This window comes from Aythya ferina (genome assembly GCF_964211825.1).
Source record: "Aythya ferina genome assembly, chromosome: 3".
NCBI classification, from domain to species: Eukaryota; Metazoa; Chordata; class Aves; order Anseriformes; family Anatidae; genus Aythya; species Aythya ferina.
In genome coordinates, this window is record NC_140298.1 from 16,134,854 (window position 1) to 16,154,550 (window position 19,697).

The 19,697-nt window shown below is 37.8% G+C and overlaps 1 protein-coding gene across 3 annotated transcripts in view; it reads left to right on the top strand.

Moving 5' to 3' along the window:
• The window catches only part of FSHR (follicle stimulating hormone receptor), a 203,899-nt gene extending 184,773 nt beyond the window's left edge, over positions 1–19,126 (top strand). For 2 of the 3 annotated variants that reach the window (XM_084513092.1, XM_084513090.1), the window contains exons 6-10: positions 1,878–1,955; positions 4,872–4,940; positions 5,058–5,132; positions 10,292–10,477; positions 17,529–19,126. In XM_084513092.1, coding sequence (XP_084369218.1) covers positions 1,878–1,955; positions 4,872–4,940; positions 5,058–5,132; positions 10,292–10,477; positions 17,529–18,756 — 1,636 coding nt within the window. In that variant the 3' untranslated portion in view covers positions 18,757–19,126. The remainder of the gene's footprint in view (positions 1–1,877; positions 1,956–4,871; positions 4,941–5,057; positions 5,133–10,291; positions 10,478–17,528) is intronic. The other variant, XM_084513091.1, reaches the window with a different exon arrangement.
• Positions 19,127–19,697: the final 571 nt, after the last annotated feature.

The window sequence follows — 19,697 nt, forward strand, 5'->3', positions numbered from 1 at the left end:
TGTCTCAGGGGAGTAGTAGTCCCCTGAGTTCTGTTTCAGTGGTTGAAATTCAAGCCAGGCTGGTGGAAGTGGAAATTTGTTGGCATCTGGTGACAATTCTCTAGCCTGCATAGAAGGAGTTGCTGATCTTGGTGCCATTTTCAGTAGACAGATGGCCACAACAAAGAAAACAAAAAACAAGGAAAAATAACTCTACCGTGCTCATTTTTTTTTCACTGGTAATAAAACTGTCCAGGGAATAAATTATATTTTTCTAAGAAAATTTCCAGTGCCAACACACTTTTTTTCTGGAAAAAAAATGTATATATCAAAATTCGAGGTTTTTGATGGAAAAATATCTTGACATAAATTTTCCCATCAGTTCTGAGTATAACTGAATGCAGAAAACCTGAGAAATGGGCAAATATTTATTCTCTTCTTTTGAACAAGATATATTACTGGTGCATAGGACAAGTTTTGAATCTTCAAGTCCCTGATTAGAAGATTAAAATCTGCAGAAACATGAATCATGCAATTGTCTTAGTAAGAGCCATCAATATAAATAAAAATGCATAGAAAGCATACAGGGAGACACTTGAATATTATATATCCATATAATATACAAAATACATTTCTGTAATACACTTGTAATTTTGAGAACTGCCCTTCAGGGCTCCTTGAAACCATCAAGCAAATACAATAGGTGTGGAGCTACAGAAACTTCCTCCCGCATACCTTTATCATCAGTCTTAACTAGACTTGAATTACCATGTTCTGCTGAGAAAGAGATATTTTCTTCAGGTGAAATTCCTTACTTTCTGTAAGAATAACTAGGCCTTGACATTGCTTAAGACCTGAAGGAGACCTTAGTTCAAACCCCACTGAGGTCAATAAGAAGATTCTTGCTGGCATCAGTTGTGCCAATATTTAAATCTCAAAGATAGATCTTGATGGGTTATTGAGGTTTATAAGGGCCTCATTGTTTCCCCATAGCAGTAGGAAACTTTTGCTTCTATGGCTGCTGCACTCCCTCCCTATTCCTACCTCTGCTGATCTCAACGTGCAGAAGTGTGGAAGTGTCAGCTAATGCAGTGTTGTGAATGGTAACACAGTTGTGGTTAAATAACTGTCAGTGCAAGATAATTTTGGAATGGCTTTTAACTTCAAGCTTTGCAGATAATTCATTTTGTTCCATGCTTTCCAACAGAAACAGCATGAAAACAACCATATCCCCAGTCTAAATTATGAGTAATACTGTTTAACTTCTTTGAGGTCTATTTTGAGCAAGCAACAGAATGTATATCTGCCGTTCTTTTTGTGCATCAGTCAAAACTGCTGAAAGACTGAAATGCATACTTGTCACTTCAACAAACTGAACTGACAGGGGTCCCATGTCTGAAGTTCTTAAGCACATACAAAAGCTTATAATCAAACACATTGACATTAGGAGGGAAACTATTCATGGAACTATATTCATTTAGGTACCCTGCTGAATCAGGCCAAAAAGGCTAATAGCTTTTCCATCTTCTGTTTGGGAGGCTCAGAGAAGTGGTGGCCTCCCAACCACTCAACTTGCATTTTCTGAATAGTGTATTTTCTGGAGGAACTATTCCATCCACATTAGGGTTATGAGACCAAGGTTCTATGCATTCTAATGGCTTAAACCATTCTGGGAGGCAGGTATGGGGATGTGGAGAACAAGAATATAGAAATGCTTTGCCTTTACCTTTTTCTGTCAGAAAGGTTTGCTCTCTTAAAAACTCAAGTCATCAGCCTTTGCATAAAACAGTTCCTCAGACTGAATATAAGAAAAAATACCATGTTTGAAATATCTTTGCATATTGAGAGGCTTACAGACATGCAAAAAGGTGTAGTTTATATTGTATTTTATTTTTCAGAGATATTCAAGACAATATCAATATACGTACAATTGAAAGAAATTCATTCATGGGCCTGAGTTCTGAAAGTGTGATTCTGTGAGTAAGACATAACAAACCCATTCTTCTTCTTTCTAGCTTGTTCCTTCTTCAGAAATGGGTTGAGAGGATGGTCTCTTTTCTATCAGCTTCCAAATTCAATTATAAGTTTTAGACTTCTCCTCTACCTCCAAAATCTCTGTATTCTGCTTTACTGTCATGAAAAATGAATGCTTTTGTGGTTTTTGTTGTATTCTAATTCTGGCCCTAATTTTAGAACCACAGTGTAGAATGAATTTCATAATTACTGGTGCCAAGGTTAAATGTATTCCACCTACAACAACAACTCATGTGGTACAAATTGTGTTCAAAAGGATGGTGTGACATAAATATTTACAGTCAGACACATCATTCAAATAAGTTTATTACTCAGGCAAAATATATGTAGATGTTTTGGAAATATGGTATATTTGTATACAGAGTTAATGCATTGATACAGGCCAGTTCACTATGCAGTTTCATGCTGTGTGGTTAGATGACTTTTTGTTTGATTTGAACGGTCATGTTTTTTAATAAACTACTTAGCTTCTTTGATCCTTTCTGTTAGTATATCAAAATGCATTGTGTGCTTAATAACAAGCTGCCTTAATTTTGCCTAGCCAGAGTGGAAAAATTTCCCAGTGTGTGTGCCATTTACCTCTCATACCAAAACAGGCAAGCAAGAACTGATTGATTTGGTTCGCATTGATTTTGGTGGGACACAGTCAGGCCACCAATACTTGAAGAGAGGACAGTAAAAAGTCACTTGACTGTTACTTCTCCTTTTTCCCTATCAGTTGTCCACAATCTGTATGTCAAGTTCCCTGAAGTCTTTAAACAGACAGACACAAACACACACACAGCTGAGATATGCATTCAGTTAACTCAAACATATTCAAGTAACAATACACCAAATGTACTTATTTTTCTCCTCTGATAATAGTATTTGCTAACTACATAAGACTTGTTTTTGTCAGACTACTACATAACACATACCTTATTTATTTCCATAATACTACTATGGGGTGAGATATACATGCCGGATTTTAGTGGGATTTGACATCCCTATACCACTCAAGCATTCCAAACACCCAGGACCCAATGAACCTCCACAGTGTGGGGAGAGCCAGTTTTACTAGGTTTACTGTAGCAGGCTCCCAGCATGTTCAAGCCAGTAATTTGGATTACATCTAAGCTTACTCTATGCAGGGGTCAATACAGAGCAGGTGAATTTTAAGTGGGTTTTAAATATACTGATCTAGCCAGGGACTTGTGAGTAAAAGCCCATATGTCCAAGCTCTGGATCTGTGCCTCTATTGTCACTTGTTGCTATCATAAGACTTCCAGTTTATTCAGGGGAGTCAGTAAGAATGCTGGTTGAAGTGAGGAGAGAATTTGTCTCAATAGAAGCTTGTCCAGGTAACAATGCAGAAAGAACTACAATGAAACCTTGGGATTTAGTTAAAATTTTGTTTTCTCTTTTTACTGCTTGAATGCAATTTACCAGGTGACAGGAGTCCACACTGCATGGCAACAGTAATTCAGATTTTATGTCCTTAGTATCTCATTGTATTAGCATAATATTCAGTGAGAGAAAACAGTAAGAGCTAATCCAGTGATTAAATGCATCTATATCAGCTTGGCAGCTATGAATGGGTAAGACCAATGTAATGTAATAAATGTTTTAAATGCTATAAGCAGGGACATGTCTCTCCTGTGTGCCTGCTCAGTCATGTCTAATAGTGTATGCAAGCGAAGGGGACAGTGACAGTTTTCTTGATCTGACCTGACAGACACTGGAATTATGCACATCTGCCTTCCATGGTCAAAAGAGTAATCCATGGTCAAAAGAGTAAACCAGACCCATAACTGATTTTCATGATGACCTGAGCTCACCACCTCAGACCTCAGATAAGTGGGTCACTTGCATGCTCAGTTTTCAGTGTGAATTAGAAACCCTACATCCATGTTTGCTGATAGTTTTATTAAATCATGCCAGTTTTGCCACCTATCAAGCTTGTCATGCCCTGTTGGAAAGAGCATGAGTTACAAAGCAACAAGATGAAAGATTGCACTGTAAAGATGATAAATATAACTAACTCAAGTGTAAATTTTCAGAACCGTGAAGGGAAGAGATGGAAAGACATTAAACATTAATTACTTAATGCACTTCAGTAAAAACTTGGCAGAAAGCCCCCCCAGTTCACTACCTGTGTCTTCTCTCAGGAGAAGGATCCTGGGGAGATGGGGAGCAGGAAGGCAATATAATTTGAAGAGACAGCAGGTGCAGGAAGAACCAGGCAGTTTGTTACTAGCCTCATCCTTTTTTACTTCCTGGGTCTTGTTTTTTTTGTTGTTGTTGTTGTTGTTTTGGTTTGGGTTTTGATTTTTTTTTTTTTTTTTTTTTTTGTTAGTTTGTTTTGATTTGTTTTTGTTTTTGTGTTTTGTTATTTGTTTGGTTGGTTTTTGTTTTGGTTTGATTTTTTTTTTTTTTTTTTTTTTTTTTTTTGTAATAATAGGCAAAGGTTAAGCTATTTCAAAAGCATCTTGAAAAAAAACATCTTGTAGATGGCACCAACAGCACCAGAAAGGTTCTGGTCTCACCCATTCTGGGATTAACCTGGACCAGCTTTGTTAGATTCACTGGAGGCTTTCCAGGGCAGCAGAGCAGCACCAGTGTCTTAATCAGTTCTACTTATGTTTCAGAAACTTACTGTAGCTGTCATCTCTTATGGTAATGCTGATCTTCCCTGTTCATACCTGTATCTAAATCCTTCCTGTAACTATTGGGAGCTTATCAGCTGGGATTCATAGAAATATCATAATTTAAGCATTTATTTAAAAATTTTACTTGTTTGAGATCCTTTTCACTGATTTTAATTACATACATATAAATTGTGAACATGTATAAGAACATTTTTTATTTCTCTGTTGCAGATGGCTAAATAAAAATGGGATTCAGGAAATTGAGAATCATGCATTTAATGGAACCTACCTGGATGAGCTGTAACTATTTCTGTTGTTTACTATTCTGAAAATAAATTATTAGAAGGTAGCTATTTCTGCAAGATATTTTTTTTTATTTATTTCAGATTGTTTTAGCATCAATATTGTGTTTTTCAGAAACCTAAGTGACAATCAAAACTTAGAAAAATTACCAAATGAGGTCTTCCAAGGAGCCAACGGGCCTGTTGTTTTGTAAGTAATATTCAGATTTGACTTTTGTTTGTTTTTTTTGTTTGTTTGTTTGTTTGTTTGTTCTCATCATTAAGCCCCCAGAAAAGGTCAAAGAAGAACATATGAATACAAGCCTGGATTTCAACATCTCACAACTCCTGCAATTCAAAATTGGAGGTGTAGTTCCGAATATAAAAAACTGGAAGCCAAGTCAGTCTAGATCCATGTTTTCACTCTTTCCTCGGGGTTTTTGAAGTATTTGCATCCAGGGATTTATATCCAGATTCACCACACAGTGAATCACCATAACGGTGGATTAGCTGAGTTAGTTCTCAGTGCTTAAATCTGAATTGCTCCCCCTTGAACTATTTAAAACCAGTGAAGATCTGCCCTGCATCTCTAAAGCTTAGTCCTAAAGATAAAATCCCTACCCTGCAGGGACAGGGATCCCTATATATATATATATAGGGATATATATATATATATACGCATATATATATTACACATATATATCACACAGTTACAGCAGGATCTCTTTGGTGGGTGGTAGGCTGGAAAGCAAGATCTCAGCAATAGAGTTCAACAATAAGATGCTCACATCTATCAGTCATCAGCACCTCATGCTACACTTTGACAAGTTGTAAAACACCTGTGAGTGTGCACAACTTCTTGTGAGCACCAGCCACAGAACATAACACTTGCAGCAAAGACAATGATGTCTTTTTTTGTGTCACAAATTCATAGGCTCTTTTCTTTCTTCCCATTTTTTCTGGATGTCCAGAGAAAGCTAGGAGTCACCCAGAAAAGGTGAAAGCAGGTATTGGGAGCTGCTGGAAGATTTTACACAGAGATTAAAGTGGTTAGAAATCTAAAAAAATGAGAAGAGAAAATGACTAGTTAACTTTGAGTTCAGATAAGAGCACTCCTGAAGGCCTTTTTACATGTTGTTATGACACACCTATGCTACACCAATGATAGAAAGAGCTAACCTATGGGTTACCGCATTCTTCCCTGTTACCATCACTCCTTCAGTGACTTTCTCCTTTGGAAAAGACTAGCAGTGGAGTATCTTTTCAGCATCTTTTCAGCAATAACATCATTGATGTTTCTTTGGAAAAGCATTGTTTCCTGTAGCAAAGAGTAAAAGCATTTTCTTTGCAAGTCGTAGCTGATTCACAAGGTTTATCAAATAGATTTGTCTGTAGTTCAGACTCATTTGATAGTTCAATTTCTAACACTAAGTTATTTGTGCAAGAAGTTTTCTATTCCATTACTTGTATATCCACTGTTCTATGGATGGGAAATTACCTTTTTATCCTGACTGAGATCAAGAAAGCTACATCTGTCACTATAGCTTACACCTCGAATGTGCTTTGTGGAAATGATTGACCCATAATAATATCTTTGCTGGGAAAAACAGTGCTGTTGAAATAAAATTTGTGTTGCAAATTGCAATGTTTTATTAGACTGAATGTCAGGATGTTTTAACTCTTGTTCTTCCTGAGCCAGTGCTCTACAGTCAATTAATAACAACTCCTATTTTATATTTCAGAATATTGAAACAGCATGAAAGATAGACAAACACAAATAGTAATGTCAGAAAGCACAAGCCTTAGCACCTTGTCTGCTTCATACTTGGCTGCACAGTTTCAGCAATCAATGCCTTTTGGAAAGACATCAAGTTTTGAGTTACAGAATTTCAGTACTGACAGTAAGCAAGTAAATCAAATGCCTAATTAATCCCACACATATATACATTCTTTCTAGACAGAAATACACTTTATTGCTAACTTGAAATTTTGTAGCTTCACTTTTCATCCACATTGTCTCGTTTAGTCTTTTCCTGGTGCTCCCATAGCTGTAGCAGCCTACATGAGCTTTTACTGGAGACCCTACACAACTCTTCATTCCACAAGCATTAAGATCATATTGGGAGTATCAGCAAATTAAAGGAAGCTGTAGGAAGCCTCACAGATTCCCCATCTCTATAAATATAATTCAGCTGCTTAATGATGGTCCATTCTGGGCTGAGTTCTCTGGCTGTGTCCTGCCTCAGAAACAGGGCAAGGTATGTCTGTGGTCTGTCCTGTCCTTGCAATTTGTTTTTGACAGAAAACACACATATGTTGGCCATGGGAGAGCTCCAGTAGATCCCCAGCTAGACAGCTGAATCCCTGAAGCACAGCCAGAGAGTAGTTTAGATACAACTGCTGAGAAAATTGGTCTCACTGATCACTCCTCTCTGATGTCTGTTCTTGCTCTCTTGCTATGTTCCTTTCAGACCTAAACGGGACTATCAGCTGGTCAGTATTTTGACCAACCCCAGTAACTGATTCCCAGAGGAAAAGGGAAGTGTTTGTAAGAAAAGTCAGATTCATTTCACTGTTCCTGCACCGGCTGCTGTCAAAGCTGATGACTAGCAGCCAAGCATTAATAATACGACGTAGTCCTGTCACTGATGCTTTCTGGTTTGATTTCTTCTGCTATTTTATCTTCTAGTTCATCTTGCTTATTTAATTTACCATTCCTGTAACTAGGAAAACATCCCAAAGAAACTCTGCGCTGAGTTCTGCTTCTGCTCGATGATGATTCAATGGATAAAGCAACCAAACTACATACACAACATCTGTGTTTCTGTTTGGGGGGGGGGGGGGGGGGGGGTGGATAGTCTGCTGATGGTGTATCAATAACTATCCCTAACAGGCATCCCAGCAAGCCCTGCAGTAGTTTACAAAGCACTTTCCTCAGCTCACTTTGGTTTATGGACAATAAAGAACAGAAGAATAAAAAAAAAAAAAAAAAAAAAAAAAAAAAAAAACACTTTTTAAAAGAAGAAGAATTTTCATGGGAAAATATTGAATATTTATGAAATTGTTTAGATATGGCCAGAGACCCAGTAATATTTTAGCTGCTGGAATATCAAGGTGATATTCCTATTCATATTTGCTTGTTACTTCTATGCAGTATAATAACAGTTCGGAGGTACTGAAGATTTCTGGCTAATGAGACTAGGAAAACATTTTTGATTCTTGTTCAGAATTATGAACCCTTGTGAAGTTCTGTAGGCTCTTATTGATGCCATGAGTGATACTGTCTGTGGATTTAAATAGAAAGCTGCTTTTGGTGAATAATGAACATGTTCTCTAGGTGACAGTTTTCATTAGGCAGTGAACTAAGGACAATAGTCAGTCAATGAAACAACTGAGATTGTTCACTGCAACCCAATTACTACTTTAGGTGTCTAAGTCAGAAATCAAAAGCCTAAAATTTCTCTTCAGCTGCTCCTGTGAGACACAGATCAGTCCTAAAAGAACCTCAGGACCAAACCTTGGCTTCTCTCAGCCTGACCTGCAGAAGTATTTCTGGTTCCACCAGCCCATCTTGTCCTTGTTCACAGAAGTTATGACCCTAGGTCAGGGCAGCAGCATGTGGTCCATCTTCATTCCTTTGGTTCCACAATTCACTGTCCAGTTGGCAACTGAAGCTGACAGCAAGCTACAGGTGTTAATACCCCAATATGAAAACAGGCATACCAGTGGGGCAGGCACAGACTGCCTTCTGAAGGTGTTAACTGAAGGTGGGATATTCTTTCAGAGCCTGGATCCAAACCCTCCAGCTATGGGCACAGTATCGACACAAAGATCCTCTTTACCCACAGCCAGTAACTGCTTTATTAGATGAATATAAATTTCTTAGATGTGACCACCCTACCCTACAGACAGAGTCAAAACAGAGACATTTTCTGGTATTAATTCTGGTTTTCAGAGAGGAAAAGAGGTGCAAATGTGCATGTTGTACATAGAGAGGGTCTGAACTTCATTGTACACTGCCAAAACTTTGTCTCCCCTTCAAGTAGCACCACTCTACTGCATTAATATGGTAATAAAAGCAATTTGTGCCTGTTATGTAATAGAGATAAAATAATATGTTGTCCTGATATCGTACTGTTATAGATTAATTTACCTTGGGAGGGGAGGCATGGAGAAAATGGCAAATATTGTCAGTTCTATTCCCTTGTTAGGGGGAATTTTTTTCTTTTGTGAGAGAATAAAAAAGAGCAGCCTCAGCAAACACTGCATTCTGCATTACTCTCATGCCATAAGAGCATGGGAGCTAAGGGAGGACAGGGTGGTTTTTATGTAGTCCATTTCACTGTTGATCTAAGAGAAAGAAGTATGCACTTCTGCTGTCACAAGCTGAGGGACACCGTCTGTTCCTAGCCAAGGAAATATGTGGATGTTTTGCCCCAGCTGTTACCACCCTGGAGCCATGGAGACAGGTTCTGTGGAGATGGAGCACCACTAGTCCTTCTTCCCTTTCCCTACCTGTGTAGCGCAAGTCATGAATTAGTGTTTGCATAATGTTTTTCCCCCTGAAAGCCTCGCTGTTACTCTCTGTGATATGTTTGTAGCTGCTGCTTCTGTTGCTGCCTTTGATAGCCCATCCCACACAATAATTGCCTTCCACATAAATGCACCTCTCCTAACCTCCTGTAATCTTACTCCTTTGCTTCAGTCTGTATTCTTTGGTTTTTAAACCTCTGGAAATATTTCAATATTTTTGTTCTTCAAAGTTTGAACTACATCACTTCTGTCTCTCTTTAGTCTCTTTTCCTTCTTAATTAGTACAAAATCTGGTATCCTCAACATCTCCTCACATCTGTAACCTCCCGTGAGATTCTCTCTTTGTGTTTATTGCCTTTTCCATGGTAGGCTTTGCATGATGTGATGTTCATGAAGAACATCACAAAATTCTCTTGTGAGTTCATCAATCTATTTCATCAACCTTTTTATTTATTTATTTACCTACTTACTTACTTATTCCGCCTGTAACAGCATTCTTGGATGAGTAGTGTGTTTCTTTTGGTATTTACTAAACCTATAATCATATGGATCTAATAGTTTATGTCACTGCTAATCTTTACCCAGAGGGTTGTGGGATCTTTTTCTTTTTTCTCAAATCAGACTAACTTCACTTGATTATTGTTTGCAATGAATATTATTTAATGTTTCATTGAGAAACTCTTAATTTATCACCTGAACCTGTTTTCAGCACAAATTTCCAGCTGATCTCTTTTTAATCGGTACTCTGATACTGACTAGGACAGTGTAAAACACGTATCTACTGTAGAGCTGAAGTAAATTTGTTTTTTATCATAATTTTCATATGTTTTTTTAAAGGGATATTTCCAGGACAAAAATCAGTTTCCTGCCAGGTCACGGATTAGAACTCATTAAGAAGCTAAGAGCAAGGTCTACATATAATTTAAAAAAACTTCCTGATTTAAGCAAATTTAGATCATTGATTGAGGCAAATTTCACCTATCCTAGCCATTGCTGTGCATTTACAAACTGGAAAAGACAAAAGTAAGTGACTTCATTTGTTTCTCTTTTTGATGCTTCTCAGACATTGATAGTGAATTAAACAAACTTCTTCAAAATCTGGATATAAATAAACATATAATACATACATGTTTATTCATGTTACACAGTGTACTGCCTCTCCATTCCAGGTTGGTAATAAATTTTGATAGTTGTACTAGCATCACTATTATCTCCAGCTAAGACTCTAGACCACATTCGTCATAGGGTCATCTCTCACTGGGACCTGCTGTCCTGGATCAGCCTGGAGCCACACTGAAGATATCCAACAAGAAACATGATGATAACTTTTCAGGAGGTAACTGGAAGGATATTTGTGTTTCCAGAGAAGCTGGTAAATACCTTGCCACCAATTCACATGGGTGACAGAACTACGGAGTGGGGTTAACCTCTTAACCTCAGGAAGCCACACTGATGTTGGAACCAAATAGAACAGAAGAGAACAAAACAGAACAGTTCAGTTGGAAGGGACTTACGAAATCATTAAGTCCAACCACCTGACCACTTCAGGGCTAACCAAAAGTTAAAGCATATTAATGAGGGTGTTGTCCAAATGCCTCTTGAGCACTGACAGGAACAGGGCATCAACTGTCTCACTGGTGTTTGAGCTCCCTCACAGTAAAGACGTGTTTCCTAATATCCAGTTGAACCTCCTCTGGTGCAGCTTTGTACCATTCCCATGTGTCCTATCATTGGTTACCAGGGAAAAGAGACCAGCACCTCCCCCTCTATTTCCCCTCCACAGGAAGTAGTAGAGAGATGTCACCTCTTAGCCTCCATTTCTCCAGACTAGACAATACAAGAGTCCTCAGCCTCTACTCATAGGACGTGCCTTCCAGCCCTTTTACTGGTATTGTCCTCCTCTGGATGCTTTCAAGTATCTTAACATCCTTTTTATATTGTGGATCCCAGAACTGCACACTATATTCAAGGTGAGGCCTCACCAATGCTAAATATAGTGGGAGAATCACCTCTGCCACAGATACTTCATCTGTCACATCTACATACACATGATTTTTGGACATAATTTCTGAAATGGTTGAGCTAGAGCAATCCCCTTAAACTCAAATTCACTGGGTCAGGGAGGTCTTTTTAGACTCCCAAACTAATTTTCAGTACTTGTTTTAATTTGCCATCATCAAGATGCACTGAGACTTCAGGTATGAAGTGACTCACATTGAGTATTTTCAGCTGCTCAGATAAACCTTAAATGTTACATGTGATCTAATGAACCTCATGAATTTGTGCCACTGGAAAACCTGAATGATTGGTTCCTGTGGGAACACGTTATTGTTTGAAATTCTTCTTTTACTGGAAGTCCTCAAAAACTTGGAAATTGCCATGGCAGAAAAAACAAAAACAAAAACAAAAACAAAAACAAACAAACAAAAAAAACCGTTATGGATCATTGTTATAATTCAAGACATTGTCTTCAGAACATGCCTAAAATTTCAAAGAAAAGTAAAACCATGCATAAACAGTACAAACTATTTGTAAATTTCATTTAGATACTTATAATAGCCGTTTATTTTACTTTTAGTAGTGTATTGTCACCTGGCAATGAAAGATGCCTGGTCCTGCTATGCTGATAGCTAGTACATATCACCTATACGTGTGTTGAAAAACTAGATTGGAAAAGTGCAAGTTTGATATTGGACACTACAGTGGTAAGGAAAGTACCTGGCAGAATCCATCCCTCATTGCCAGTTCCTGATCCAAAATTCTAAACTTTTTGCTGCAAGTGGTTATCAGCAGGTGATATTTTCACATATTTTCTACAGGCTTACTCAGGCACAGTGCTTGGTTGCCTGCTAATTAGAAATGGTTCCAGTCCTTCCAGTGTGGTGGCAGAGTGGTATTTCCAATGAGTTCAAAAGAAGCATGTTTAGTTCTAAAAAGATAAATCAGCAAAGGGATTTTTGATGTCACTTTATCATACATATTTTTGAAGGTACTTGACTTTTGGGCTGCCTGAGCCAAATCAAGACCCAAATCCTAGAATCCACACTGGAAAGTAGGCAACAGGGCTTTTTAAAATCAGGTTAAGAGTTACTGATGAAGGAAGGCAACAGGAGGAGATGGCAATGAGCTTTTAGTAAGCTCTCAGCATCCCCTCCCTCTGAATAACTTTTGTGCCACAATTACCCAGGGGAATTGAAGCCCACAGCACTCACTTCCCCCATAGTACAGCTCCACTTTGGGGCACCTCTACCCTGGCAAGTAAGAAACCAAGGAGGATACTGACAGCCCTTCCCAAAACCCGGGTGAGTGTAATTTTGCAAAGACATGTCAATGCACTGAGCAGCACTCAAAAGACAAGTGCAGATGGCCAGTGAGTTGGCCAATCTATTTTAAATGAATGAAGAGTCTTTCAAACAGCAGAAGAAAATGACTTAAGATAATTTTTTTGTAGAGTTAGTAAAACTGAATTTTTAAGGTGCATTAAAAACCTTTTTGTTTTTTTTCTACAGTAGCTATACTAAAAATATTGAAAAGGATGTTAATTTCTGATTTTAAAAGCTAAAACCACTTTTGAAAGAATAGCTATTCTTTAGTTAGAGACTTTTTTTCCATTTCACTTTATTCTAGTAATTTAATTCAAAGAATATTCCACTTAATTGTAGCTGACAAGGCAAGAAGGCTTTTGTTTATTATAGAGTAGGTGTAGAAGAGGAGCAACACGTTGAAATCTAGAAGGACAAGGGAGCAAGAAACAAACTGTGCCTATCTCTGTCTATCATTATGAACTCCTGTGTTAAATACATTTAGATAAACCATTTTCTGTATACAGTACATTCAAGATAGTTTTATTTCACTGTTAAAACAACCAATTCCTGGTTTCCCACATTTAAATATTAGTTAAGTTTTCAGCCAACTAGACTAGGACAGGAATCATTAGGAATATAGCATTCATTGTCCTGTAAAAGAAATGCATCACTGCTGGGTAAAGAATATAAAAATTCAGATATGAGATCTGTATATGCTCTGATATATGATTATGTGAATAAACATATACATCTAAACTGTATCTCCCTGATCAACAGAACAAAATTGAATGCATTTATCTATGGTTTTAATGGTTGCCAGAATTATCTTTTAAAAATACCAGACGTAAATACAGAATTATTTAGATCTTTTTTTTTTTTTTCCTGTTAACTGCATTTAAATGCAATTAAAAATGTTCATTTAATTCATAGAGTCGTGTCGTGTACTGAAATTGGTGGGAGACCAATATCCTCTCTCCAGTTTAAAGAGAGAATATGTGTGCAAGTTAGTTCTGTGCTGTGAGTCTGAATATGATAGGTATTCCCATGCACTTCAGCAGAGGTTAGTCACATCTGCAGCAGCTACATCCACTTGCATTTCAAAGCAGTTTTCTTGACAAGATGTGTGTGCATTCAAGACTGCTCAGGATTTTGAAGAGCTATTAATAGTCTGCAATGTTTGCTCACACAACGTCTAGTATTCCTTTGGCAAGAGCTGCATTTGGTTTAGTGCAGCAGACATTTCTTACTCTGGTGGGAACAGTGATGTTACCTGATTTGCTGTGCATCTTCACAGGAGCCACACATTCCTCTGTAACAGTTTAGATCTCAAAATATTTCCAGGTAGTCCAGGAAGTACAAGAAGGATGCCTCATTACACTGTAAGTGCATTTCTAAGGATCACTGAAGCATTTGATGCTCATGTGGGAAATCTCAGAAGGAATTAAGTCAGGGGTGTGTGGCCCCTTTCTGGCTGCCCCATTTGCCCCAAATCAAAGATTTCCTATCTTTGATATTTCTCCAGCACTCAAGAACCTTAGACAAAATAAATCACCGATAGTGATCACCTCTCCTAAACACATTTACACCAGCTCTGTTGTGCTAATGGAAATGTTAAACCTGTTATAGAGGCAGTGCCTTCTACATTTTGGAGGATGTCCCATCAAGCACAGACCTGCCAGACTGAGACACAAATTAAAATGTTGGCAGTTTTGATTATTTTCTTCCCTATTCTAAGAAGGATTTTACAATAAATATTGATCTGAAGATTTATTACACTGGAATATTGTGATGGTGGCCTAACAGGAGCTAACCTGCTTTTTAGGACAAGTCCAGTGTAGTGTGTTGAACTCTCACATTCTCCTGTGACTGGAAAATAATATCTTTCAAGCTCAGATAGGGTAGAAGCTGGATGTTAAAACCCTCAACTTGACATAGACCATTATATAATCCCACAGGCTTTCCTTGGTATAAAGATCACCTTCTGTAATGATCTGCATCATTATTACTGTCCTTACACATGATCATTATTTTTTGGAGAAGCTATCACTTGAAAACCTATTTTTTAAAGAACATGGCACATAGAGTTGTGTTTGGGCCTTGTTTCATGAGAACGTAATACCAGTTGCTCCCTACTCAGTTGATGTCATTTTTTGGTAAGGATGTTCAAGATAGGGCCTAACACAGAACTCAGGTCTGGACTATTTATTCTGCTAATTACGTTTCTCAGCACATGAGATCCTGTTGTCACCAGATCCAGATGGAGTGCATGAAATAACTACGTGCACAAGGGTAGTTATACTTGTCAGAGTGCTTTGCCAATTTTAATGTTGCTTTTTAAGTTGTCCTTTCCCTGGTTTATTATTCAGAGTGTTTACTTGAGCAAAACCATGTTATACAGCAGCAGAGTGTTGAAAATAGTCTGAATAAATGAATTATTATGATGCTTGCCTTCTCAAAAGAAAGCAAGGCCCAATCTCTTGCCAAAAATGTTTTAAATTATTGTTCTGAGAGTACAAGGGACAAATATCTCAGGACAGTCAGTACCAGATGATGGCTTTTCTTTCCCTTGGGAGTTTGCAACTGCCCGTCACTCTGCTTACAGTGCAAGGAAGCAGCCGGGAGACTCCTCACTACCTATCCTCAGAACAAACATAGTGGCTAACTCCGTGGGAGTCTGATTTTGTTTGGGAGCTCTGGGTGTTAAATAATTCAGGAATGAATAAATAATAATAATTAGAAATATTTCATTGGCCTTACATAGCTGTCTTATCTGTTAGATGGATTTAACTCTAGGTAGTGCCTCCATAATTTAGGAAAACGTTTTTTTTTAACTCATAGCTGGGAAGCAATTGGATGAAACCAGTTTTCTTCAGTTCATTTACAAAGAACTACTAATTGCAGTAGTTTTCAGTGTCCTCAAGTGCATGTTACACTGAAAGCTGGGGGACTTTCTCATCCATTATTGCTCCTTGGAAGCATACACTCCCTCTCAGCTAGAGAACTGTTGATATATTGATCAATATGCTTGGCCCCTCACTCATCCTTACGCAGGCAGAACACAGGGGAGCAAAATGTAATGCCTTGTTATTGCTATTGTGACCTCCATAGTGCATATTTGACCTCACAGAAAATCGGCTTTCTGCCTCAGTTGACAGGCAAGATAAAAAATATTGATAATAGCAGAGGATGCTCGAAACCTCATAGGAAATGTTCCTCACCTTCTGGTGCTGGGCCTTCATTAGTTTTTCTTTCTTCCTTTTCAACTTGATTTTTGGAAGATGCAGTGAGTGCACAAAGTCAAAGGGTAAAATTGGGTTACAAAAAAAATAAGAATCCTTGCTTTTAATCTGCTACAAGTTGTTTAACCATTTCGACCTACCTTGCCTAGGAAGCTGTCCTCTCAAGTGTACTGCAAATCAGGGTGGAAGGTAACCTGTGGTCCTGTCCTGGAACATAGACACCTAATTTGCTGTCTAAATGATAGATGAAAATAGGCAGAGATGAACTGTGTTTGTTTTGCAACACACTGTCAATGGTTTTACTTGCTAACTCAAATTAAGTCTGGGTCCATCTTTATGCAATGTAATGGCTGCAAGTTTCTGGGGCAGCAAACTTTAAAGGAGGTCTAGGAGAAACTTATTCAAAGCTGACCCTTTATTTCTTGCTAACAGACCTTGATATTTGTTAATTTGATGGAGCTGAGCTTCTTAGCCAAAACACTTGTTTCTTCAGTTGGTCTGTACATGGAGAAGATGGGCTTGAGGTTAATCCTCTAGGAAACAAAGCTAAATACATACTGTTAAAATTAAAATAAAAATAATTATATTAAAAAAAAAAAAAAAAGTTTTACCTTCAAAGTAATTTTTTCCTTGAGACTCTTTTCCTTTATTGACTTTTTTTCCTACTAAAAATTCCCAACACATTTTGAAAGGCTTTCTGACAGAAACAAAAGCAACTATTGTTTCTACAGAAATGTTGATTTAGTTTGGCTTGGCTTGGTTTGTTTTGGTTTGGTTTTACTTGTTCACTTCACTTCACTTTCCTCAAAAAACATTTTTTAAGCAAAATATTCTACCATGTCTAGTGTTTGTATCTGTGATGGACTCTCTTTCAGAGACTATCTGGAAACCTTGTATGATCTCACTTATGTTATTTATTTACTTTAATAGACAGTGACCAATATGATAGATATACTTCTTTAAATGAATTGCACAGACTGGAGCTGTTCTGTGCCATGAAGGACTTTTGATAATGAATATGACACACTGACTGACAAAAACTTTGGGAAAAAGGAAATTTAAGAGTAATAGTAATGAACAGTGGAGTAATTCTGATTATACAGACTCCTTATCTGCACAACTGAATTGTCTCATTCTTCAAAGTCCAGTCATATGTAGGAATTCATCATTATGTGTTTCCCCCATGCAGAATCACTTATCATTGTCAGGTTACGTGGGAAATTCAGTTGAAATAGTGGAAGCTTCTTACTGAATGTTTCTGTCCAGGTGGATAACATCATCATGATCGTTAGTAAGTCAAACATCAGGCTTTCCTTTCCCATATGTTTTATGTTTTAAATCTATCTACATTTTCACGTAATATTAGATAAATAGGCACTACTCTGCCTATTAATTTCAAGCTCCAGGGAAATCGATACAATCAGCTAACCCAAAAACTGATTTGTTAATGTAAACTTCATGATTCAATGTTTGTTGTATGCCTCGTGCTGTGTGCCTCAGTTTCTAACTCTTCTCTTTCTACAATTTCAGCACTGAATTACATCCAATATGTAGCATATCTCAGGCTAAGCAAGACCTTGATGAGCAACCTGGCAATAAGATACATAGACGATCTGCAGCTGAAGATTATATTTCCAACTATGCCATTGGTTTTGACCCTTCAGAGAATGAATTTGACTATGGTTTATGCAATGAAGTAGTTAACGTGGCTTGCTCACCTAAACCTGATGCTTTCAATCCATGTGAAGATATCATGGGTTACAACATTCTGAGAGTCCTGATATGGTTTATCAGCATTTTAGCTATCACTGGGAACATTGTTGTTCTCATTATTTTAATAAGCAGTCAATACAAACTCACTGTACCTCGTTTTCTAATGTGCAATCTCGCATTCGCAGACCTCTGCATAGGTATCTATCTGTTGTTTATTGCATCTGTAGATATACAGACTAAAAGCCAGTATTACAACTATGCCATAGACTGGCAAACAGGGGCTGGATGCAATGCTGCAGGATTTTTTACAGTGTTTGCAAGTGAACTCTCAGTCTACACATTGACTGTGATAACTCTGGAAAGGTGGCATACTATCACCTATGCCATGCAACTGGACCGCAAGGTTCGATTTCGGCACGCTGTGATTATAATGATTTTTGGCTGGATGTTTGCTTTCACGGTGGCACTTCTTCCCATATTTGGTGTCAGCAGCTACATGAAGGTCAGCATATGTTTACCCATGGACATTGAGACACCATTTTCTCAGGCTTATGTTATATTTCTTTTAGTGTTGAATGTACTCGCCTTTGTGATCATATGTGCCTGCTACATCTGCATCTACTTTACTGTAAGAAACCCTAACGTCATCTCTTCAAATAGTGACACCAAGATTGCCAAGCGCATGGCTATATTGATCTTCACAGACTTCCTCTGCATGGCGCCAATATCATTTTTTGCAATATCAGCCTCACTCAAGGTTCCTCTCATCACAGTGTCCAAATCCAAGATCCTCCTGGTTTTGTTTTACCCCATCAATTCCTGTGCCAACCCTTTCCTCTATGCCATTTTCACAAAGACTTTCCGCAGGGATTTCTTCATTCTGTTGAGCAAGTTTGGTTGCTGTGAAATGCAAGCCCAGATTTACAGAACAGACACTTCCTCATCTGCTCATAATTTCCACACAAGAAATGGTCATTATCCTCCTGCATCAAAAAACAGTGATGGGACTATTTATTCACTGGTTCCTCTAAATCACTTGAACTGAAATGCCTGCATGAATTTGTGTCTGAGGCAGTGTGATAATCACTTTCAACTGTGAATTTGAATAATGACTACAACATAACATGGAAACTTATTTTGATGGGAAAACATTTTTATTTCCTCTTTGCTTTTTTGTTCAATGAACAGTCTTCAGAGATGACACATGATCTTCATTAGTTCTTGAAGGACAAAGAACAAAACGGCAGTATATGTCAGAGTGTCCTTGTAGAATTGTCTTCAGAAATAAATGAGCTTATAAACGGGTATCTCATACTATACAGGCAGAGATTGCCTTCATTCTAGGAAGATGTTACCTGCTTACTGACAATTAAATAATGGTTATATGTAGTCAAAAGAAAAAAATATGTAGAATTATTTTTTTGTCTGTGAAGCATGTTGTAACAATGACTGATAATTATCTCTTTTCATTAATCATCATATCTCCTAAGGTTACAGGAGAAAGAAGTCCAGTCTTTACAGTTTTAAGCCCTCCTTCAGTACAAACTTACCAGGAATGAAAATATCTTCTGTTGCTTCCATTTGTGTTTACCATAGCAGTTGGGCTGATGCATCTCCAGCTAGGTTAATGTTAGCTGTCCCACACTGTGTGTACATATTTTAATCTGCAAAAAAGTATCACATTGGGTAGGATTGTGTTGATCTAGACTGGTAGGCTCAAAGAAACAGATTTCACGTGAATTAATATCAAGGAGATTAGTTTGATTTGTTGGTTTTGTTTCCAAGACAAGAAAGAGAGGAACAAAAGCAGAAGAAATCCTTCATAACAAGGAGGATGCTTCCTCAAGTTGATTTCACAAAGTTGTGTTGAAATAGCTTTTCTGGGGTTGGACCCCTTGGTTATTTGGACCCCTTAGCTATGTGGGTTGTTCTGATATGATTCTTTGGGCTATGTCAGGGTCATTGTCTCCAGATGCATCCTTTTGG